Source organism: Mytilus trossulus, chromosome 1 (assembly GCF_036588685.1).
Source record: "Mytilus trossulus isolate FHL-02 chromosome 1, PNRI_Mtr1.1.1.hap1, whole genome shotgun sequence".
In the NCBI taxonomy this organism is placed as follows: Eukaryota; Metazoa; Mollusca; class Bivalvia; order Mytilida; family Mytilidae; genus Mytilus; species Mytilus trossulus.
In genome coordinates this window covers 33,631,151-33,639,456 of record NC_086373.1, presented here as the reverse complement: position 1 = coordinate 33,639,456, position 8,306 = coordinate 33,631,151, and the positions used below count along the sequence as shown (strand labels likewise).

Below are 8,306 nucleotides of genomic sequence, written 5' to 3'. Positions count from 1 at the left end.
TTAAGAAGTGAGCTAACACCGCCGCCGCCGCCGCCGCCGGATCACTATCCCTATGTCGAGCTTTCTGCAACAAAAGTTGCAGGCTCGACAAAAACGAGAAACACCTAAGAACCAGTAAACGACAACCACTGAACAACAGGCTCCTGACTTAGGACAAATACATAAAAAAGCAGCGGGTTTATATGTTTTAACAGGCGCCAACCTTCACCCTAAACTGAAACAGTAGTGTAACATTACAACATAAACAAGATACACAATAAAATATCAATATTTAACGGATTAACAAGCTTGAAAACATGTCATGTCATTGATGTAAGTTTACATGCAAAGATGGACAGTAAGTTTACAGTTGAAAGGTTGACAAAATTTAAGGCGATTGGTACAACAAATTGTAAAACCGAACAATTTAAGAAATTATTCTTCGTTAAGACTGTGATTCATTGGAACCAACCGGAAGTCAATCGATATCTTCAAAACAACTCTCCTTCACCTTCAGTAGGTGCTTATTCTCCGATAAAGAATTGTGTTTTCGACGTAACGCTACAGATATATTGGGATGCCAACATCCGGAGATTTTGGGATGCCAGCATCCGGATATTTTGGGATGCCAGCATCCAAATAAATTGGGATGCCAGCATCCGTATATATTGGGATGACAGCATCCGGATATTCTGAGATGCCAGCATCCAGATAAATTGGGATGCCAGCATCCGGATATATTGGGATGCCAGCATTAGGATATATTGGGATGCCAGCAGCCGGGTATTTTGGGATGCCAGCATCAAGATATGTTGGGATGTCAGTTTCCGTATATGTTGGGATGCCAGAATCTATAAATTATTGGAAGCCAGCATCCAAACGTTGAGGTATTCAATGGACTTCAATATGAAATTAAAAGAATTACATCAGCATCTATCAAAGGTGGAGATGCAGATTAAATTTTGTTCTTCATTATCTGCAGACACTTTTCTTAAATATGCCATATACAGAAATAAGAAGTGCTTTTTATACAAAACAATTTCACAACTACAAAAGTTATTAATATAATCGAGAGAGCATCCATAATCTTTGAGAACCAATAAAATCTGTAATGCAGCATCTACTATTCATAGAAATAAATGAATCAGTATGATTTTTTTTAAAATGAGCATATGTTGATACTAAAACAAATGCAATATAGTAGAAATATTCCAAATATGGAACATGGCCGCAACATTTTCTCTGGACATTGAAATATTTAGTAGAATGCAACATAATTTTACCTTAAAAATTCAAAAATTGTCAAAAAATTCTCTTTTAGCATATGAGAATTACAAATTTTAGTTGAGAACTCATTATATATAGAAAGGTTGAATTTAAATTCGGGTGTATTCATTTTCTCGATAATAAACCGAACACGAAATTTGGAAACGTAAATACAATGCAAAAATAATTACAAATACAGTATAAGTATTTTTGTTGATTTGATCTCATCCTGAACATGCATGATTCACTCATAGGGTTTTTGCATTGGAAGTAAACACATTTATTCTAAAACCAGTTGTTGGCATGATACGGGTTATGTTCTTCTCATATATTTTATGATGGTAAGATACCAAACCCCTTACGAGAGGGATTGTACTTGATTTTCATATTTTCAGTCTGTAAATATACAACACTTGTTTGATTATGGTTTATTATTTAAAAAATGTAGTATATACAATTTATTGTATTTTAAAATTCCTAATTATTTTTAACTATTATAGTATTCTTCGTTTACGAATAAACCACAACAACATAGTGATTACATGCTACATTAAAAGACATTACATTGAAATATTTATATAAATAAGTGCACAATATACAACAAATGATAGTTCTTCTCCTTCACGTGATTTTAAACATTTTTCAAATCCCCACGTTTCATGGATGTTTGAAATCAATCAAAATCGTCTTCTAAGCAACTTAAATTTAAAATCACACTGAAACTTAAGTTCAGATTTTTTCATGAATTAAATTTTGTCTAAGATAAACAACGACACCAAACAAACAGACATTTAAATCTTTAGGTTTCTTTCATTTCTGTACATTTTTTAGCTTTACCAAATGATTTCAATATTTCAGCACGTTGGAACAGGACAAAATTCCCATCTTAAACCTGGGTTTGTTGTATAACACCAAGGGCGGCCAGTCGATGGCGGATCTCTACAATAGTTGGATGCAGAGACATCAAGTTGAAATTTTGGTACATGAGGTGTATTCTTGTTCCAATTTTGGCATGTAATACCAGATACCGTACATTGTACTTTCCCCTTGTATCCAGTGCTTTGTGTGAAACAGTCTTCGTCTGAAATTAACAAAATAGTACTATTTATTTACGTCCGAATTCAAAGTAACTTTTCAGACAACAAGTATAATGGCATGATTTGGATTTTTTTATACTGAGTTTCGATTGCAGTACATACATATAATAACTATCTTACAGTTCTGCATCCTTTTTCTTCTGTAATGAGGAAAGATCGTGGTGATTGGTCAGTAGCATTAGTAGCCTATGAGATAGTCTCGTTGAACCAGAGTTATCGTTCTTACAGTCAACAATATGCATATGGAGCGTCTGGATAATCGATACACCCTATGAGACAAATGTAGTTATCTGCATACATTAAATATAGCTGTATGTGTACTTTCTTTGAACTATATACTAGTATTTACATTGTATATATATTTTATTATCCATTTCCGAAAGATTTGAGATGTTACATAAAAAGTCAATTCGATTAGAATTTTATATGCCGTAATGACTCTCGTTAATTTATGTTTATATGATTTCAATATGAGTAGAACACATTTGTCATAATTTTGGATCCGCAATGCTCTTCAACTTTGTACTTGTTTGGCTTTATAAATATTTCGTAATGAGCGTCACTGATGAATCGTATGTAGACGAAACGCGCGTCTGGGGTACTAAATTATAATCCTTGTACCTTTGATAGCTGTTTTCATAGCATTGGAACTATTCTAATATGCAATGTTCCAAATAACATTCTTCAATTGACCACTTATACAGTTCAAATTTCATATCAAGGTGTGGTTTCAATAATGATACTAACTTGTACATGAAATATTATAATCCGTTGACCATTGGTCATCGCTTCTACATGTAGATACTGGACAGTGTTTCTGTGAGAATCCCTGTGTAAATGATTTACACTGAAATGTTGATACTACAACATGGGTAAATGAAACAACCAAAATTGAATTCGGAAGTCTAGTAGGTGGCGAATCCATAACACCACAAGCAAAACCTAAGATTAAAATGTATAGTACAATATTAGGTGATTCAATGTTCGTCATATTCAAATCAAAAGTATTAATTGGAGGTAAATAAACTATTGTTGAAGTTGGATGTCAATTTGACTTTATGGGCTGTATAAATACGAAGCCACGTTCTATCAACATGGGGACTTTTTATGTGCTGACGCCGTTTGTATAAAGATTGCCACTTTTTCACATTAATATTCAGTATACACAATAACTTTCCATAGGTCGCCTTCTATAAGACTTGATTTGTTAGCCTTATCATAAATTACCCTAAATTAAAATGGCAGTCTACTTTTCCAGACTTCCTCCTATGAAAAACTTCTTAGGGCCTTCTGCATTACTTTTCATTTTTTTTCCTTGTACTGTAAATGCTTGTAATATTGGCCACTGAGCTTCAATCCATCCATCAAATTATACATAATTTAAGTGAATCGTATAAATTCTTAGAACACAAGTGAAAATCTAGAAATTAAAGGACAGTGAATCAGTATAAGTTACTTGTGTACTGTTCGGTGTTTTTTGTATCCTTTTTAAACTCGTCCATTCGCTACTGTCCCCTACAAGCTGGGTATAATATTGTCTTACTGACCGAAAAACAAGGTGTTCTGTGTAAAATTTTCTATTCATACAACTTGTGATTTATATTTTTTCCTTTTAGACAGAACACTTAAAACGCTCTAATTAAAATCAATTTCACCTATTAATACAAGGATCTTGAACAAAATTCTTGCAAATGCAAATAAGCTATGATACCGTGTGATTGTGAATGTCATTCAAGCCTACATGCACGAATGTAACTACCGATGAAAACTAACTATGGTATCAATATTTAATTTTTACGCAGTTTTTGGATTACAAAATTAAAAAAATGTCATGTTTTGAACCATAACTGTTATTTATATAAAGTTTTTGTATCATTAAAACGTGTATATAAATTTAATTTGAAAAAAATATATACCAATATGGTCCAAATACTCATATGGTCCGGTCCGTTAATAACCAAACGAGTATTATACTCATATGGTCCGACCATACGCATACGGTCGGACCATACGCGTACGGTCGGACCATATGAGTATACGCATGTGGTCATGACCATACGCGTATGGTCCAAATACTCATATGGTCCGGAACATATACATATATTGGTTCGTGTTGCTCAGTATTTAGTTTTCTTTATTGTGTATTGTGCACTGTTGTTTCTTTTTGTTTTTCTCTTTAGCTATGGCGTTGTAAGTTTATTTTCAACCTATTGACCTTGAATGTCCATTCTGATATGACGTCCTTATTACGCTTCGTAAACAAAGCCGTGTTCTAATGAGCACAAAATATGTTTGACACCTGCGCACGAACTTACTGTTCATATTAAAGTTATTTCCATCGTTATCCTTTCAAATATATACATTTAAGAAGCTGGCATAAACTTATTATATATTTTTATAACAAAAACATATATTTACCCTGCTCGTAGTTTTTAAACTTATCAATTATAATTTACAGACTCCTCAGGGAGGAAACGGGAACAGCCAATTATTTAACGGTATTTTCGTACGCTTCGACCTAAACAAAATATTGATTTTGTCCTATTAGAATTGAAATAATTCCTTCATGTCATGCTCTATGCTAACGCTCAGTTTAAAATATCGACAAAATGCCTACCCATGTTAAAATGAGAATAAAGCATGACATGAAGGAATCATTTCTTAATTTGCTATGAATCGCCTCTCTTTTTCAATCTACTTACATGGAATAATTGAACAGTTTTCAAATTGATAGTCTGTGCTTGGGTCTGTAGTATAACACCATAACTTGTCTCCAATTTCAGTGGCACGGCAGTAATTTGTAGAATAGTCTATTTGATAAATTGGCTTATGGCTTACTGCATGTGTGTAATTTTTGTTCCATCCTTGACAATCTCTGTTGGAAACAGTTTTGCTGTAGGTTCCTGTGTAGTCATGACTACTTCCAATGTAACAATCTGGTGCTATATAATCATATAGTTTTTAAGTGAGTTAATTTTTAAAGAATATATTTTTTTTAATATAAAAACAGTTCATAGTTGTTTATTTTTAATTATGTTAAAACTGTTTAGAAAGGCTCAGTTTTGTTTCCATCAAAATGACCGAAAAAGCTAGTCAAACGTGTGAAGAGAAAAGACTAAGTAGAAGTCGCAAATAACATTTGTATCTCTACTTTTAAAAGTATATTCGTTAAGTCTAAATAAAGTAGTTTTCCTTAAATTAGAGTATGCGATCACATCGCAATGAAAGACAACAAATATATTCTTATTCTCAAATCAGTTATAAATGTTTGTTGTCGAATACTGATTTGCAAATCAGAGCAAATATTCATGCTTTGCTCTTGAGTCTTTGCGAAAGTATTTTTCTTCATCTTTTAATCGAATCCTCAAAATATAAACAATCAAATTTCTAAATATCAATTATTTTCATGGTACAATTTATACAACAATGTTTTGACACCTCCATTGTATTTTATATTAAACTATTTTTGATTTTCATGATTGTTGCTGGATCGTTTACAAAAGGAAAACCCTATACTTTGAAGAAAATAAGATTTCATATTTATCGGTTTATCGCAGCAAGCCTTAATAAATTTCTATTGATTGTAATATACCTCCATACTGAATCCAGCTTTTGGTTAAGTCAAAAACATTTAATCCTACAAAAAAAAAATATTATGAAGAGTAACATCGTATTACAAAGGTATTTTTTTTAAAAACCTTTAATACATAGAATTTTAAATACACGTTTTTTTCAGAATACCTCCCTTCACTATATGTTTCTACCTATCCATGTAGTTGCCAGAGGGTATTTATAAATAAGAAGATGGGGTATGCGTGACAATGAGACAAGTCAGATCATCGAGGAACCGGAATTCGTAATTACCCATAGTTCTTTGGTACCTGGAACTAAACAAGAAAAAGAGCTTTGATTCAGGCGGATCAACATTGGCGGCTTCAAGACATTTAGTCACAATTTTTCAAAGAATTTTCGTGTGACTTGAATCCTTAAATTTCCAACATTAAGGCAATATTAAAATGATTTGTGTATTTTTGTGTGACAAATAATCCCCTTGTGTGGTTTATGTCCAGGGGACCGTGTGCTTTCAAGAATAGTTCAATTTATAATAAATAAATCGAGGTAAACAAAAACAATCGAGGAAACAGTGGGAGACTGAATGTGCCTACAGGGTAAGGTCCTCCTACAAAATGTTACAAAAGGGAATAAGACACAAGTGGTACATTTATAGACCAGACTGATTAATTAGGTTACTGAAAATCTAAGACTACGAATACGCTTATGAAAACACAAAAAAGTGATTAGCCGATTTCTTTGAACAATTTGTACATTTATGGTATGCTGAATACATCAAGTTTTCATGTTATCCAAATAAATCACAAGTAGAAAACGAAAAAAGCTCGTTGCATATTTCGTCCGTTCAAAGTGATTTTTCGGATAAACCTTTATCGGGAAAACACAAAGCCGAATATTTAAAATCCAAGGATGTAAAATAATTGTTACTGATGAAGAGCTATATATAAATAAAAAAAATGGACCTGAAAAAAAAGCCATATTCATCCAAGGTAAACTTTTAGTTGTATATTCTGTTAAAACTACAAGCAAATGGTAACATATTTATAACACTTACCCTTTTTTACAATGACTGTACGGTCTTTCTCAGCTATCACTTTGATTGGTAAACGTTCGTTCCAAATTTCGTGTAATTCACAATTCGATTGTGTTGGGCTATATCTTGTTGCGACACAGGCTTAAGTGTCTAGGCATTTTCTCCAGCATCGAAAAGACGAAGAAGATTTATCCTGCGCAATTATCCTTGTATTACTGTGTAACTTGTAACCCTTCCATTGTGTATACTGAGCTTCTTTAATAGACGTGGTGGCATATAAAACCTTCATCAAAACAAATAAAGTACGTGTCGTTTCTCTTAGGTTCATTTTAAGTTTGATTTTTTTAAACGTAAATTAGACACAACTGAAATAATTCACTGCTTTTCCTATTTTGATTAGAGGCTGCAACTAAAATTTGATAAATTGAATTAAAAAAAACAACAGTTCACAAGTTTAATAATTTTCTTATGTGTTCGTTTACTTATGAAAGTATTAACTAAATATATATAACATTTATATTATAAATCAATCAATATGCCAATTGTTCGTGATGTTCTGCCATTCAAAGTTATCCATATTCAGTCAAATACGAAGCACCATTGGTCAAAATTGCAACATTCGACAACTTCTAGGATGTTACAAAGAAATTACATTTCGTCAAACTCATTTGATTATTTAGAATTGATCACCAACTATACTAGAATGTCGTAGAAGATTGGAAAATGTCTAAATAATTGTTTTAGTATCATCGCTTTACAAACATGTCCAGTAGAATGCGCTGTTAATTTAATGCTCCGCCTACATACATTCATGTAAATATAAATGTCAACAATTTTTTGTCGTTACAGCTTTTATGAACATCTTTTCAACTGTAATTCATTGTAAAGCTATTTCTCCAAACACTTAAAAAAACATACATAAAGGAATATTTTTGTAATGATATAAATTGTGTCAAAGGATAAACTATTTACATAAACACCCTGAATTTTCTCAAAAAAAGCTAAGAATTATAGTTTCAGTGTCGGTAGGTATCTGTTGAAAAAAAGTTATCTTGATAAATATGCTTTGAAAAATTATTACACCAGGGTTTTCGATATCACAAACTATGTTTTGCATGTTTGCGTCTGTCCCAACTCAGGAGCCTTTGGCCTTTGATAGTATTGCATTTATATATTTTGGAGTTTAGTATGACGTCCTTTTTCACTGAACTAGTATGCATGTTTCGGAGCCAGTATAAGTCTGCCTCCGGGTGCGGGATTTTCTCGCTGTGCTGAAGACCAATTGGTGGCCTTCGGCTGGTTTTGTACTCTTTGGTCGAGTTATTGTCTCTTTGGCACAATCCTCATATTCATTCAAA

At 32.6% G+C, this 8,306-nt stretch overlaps 1 protein-coding gene across 1 annotated transcript; it reads right to left on the bottom strand.

Moving 5' to 3' along the window:
• Positions 1–1,791: 1,791 nt before the first annotated feature.
• On the bottom strand, positions 1,792–5,300 carry LOC134722225 (hepatocyte growth factor-like). The gene is made up of 3 exons (XM_063585840.1): positions 5,045–5,300; positions 3,090–3,284; positions 1,792–2,326 (listed from the first exon to the last, which is right to left on the bottom strand). The coding sequence occupies exons 2-3, from the start codon at positions 3,265–3,267 to the stop codon at positions 2,100–2,102; spliced, it is 405 nt and encodes a 134-aa protein (XP_063441910.1). The 5' UTR covers positions 3,268–3,284; positions 5,045–5,300; the 3' UTR covers positions 1,792–2,099.
• Positions 5,301–8,306: the final 3,006 nt, after the last annotated feature.

Bases quoted from the DNA above. Each gene is read 5' to 3' on its own strand.
- LOC134722225 (XM_063585840.1), bottom strand. From the start codon at position 3,267: ATGGATTCGCCACCTACTAGACTTCCGAATTCAATTTTGGTTGTTTCA. The intron at 2,327-3,089 runs GTTAGTATCATT...TGTTAATTTCAG, and splicing joins TTATAATATTTCATGTACAA to ACGAAGACTGTTTCACACAA.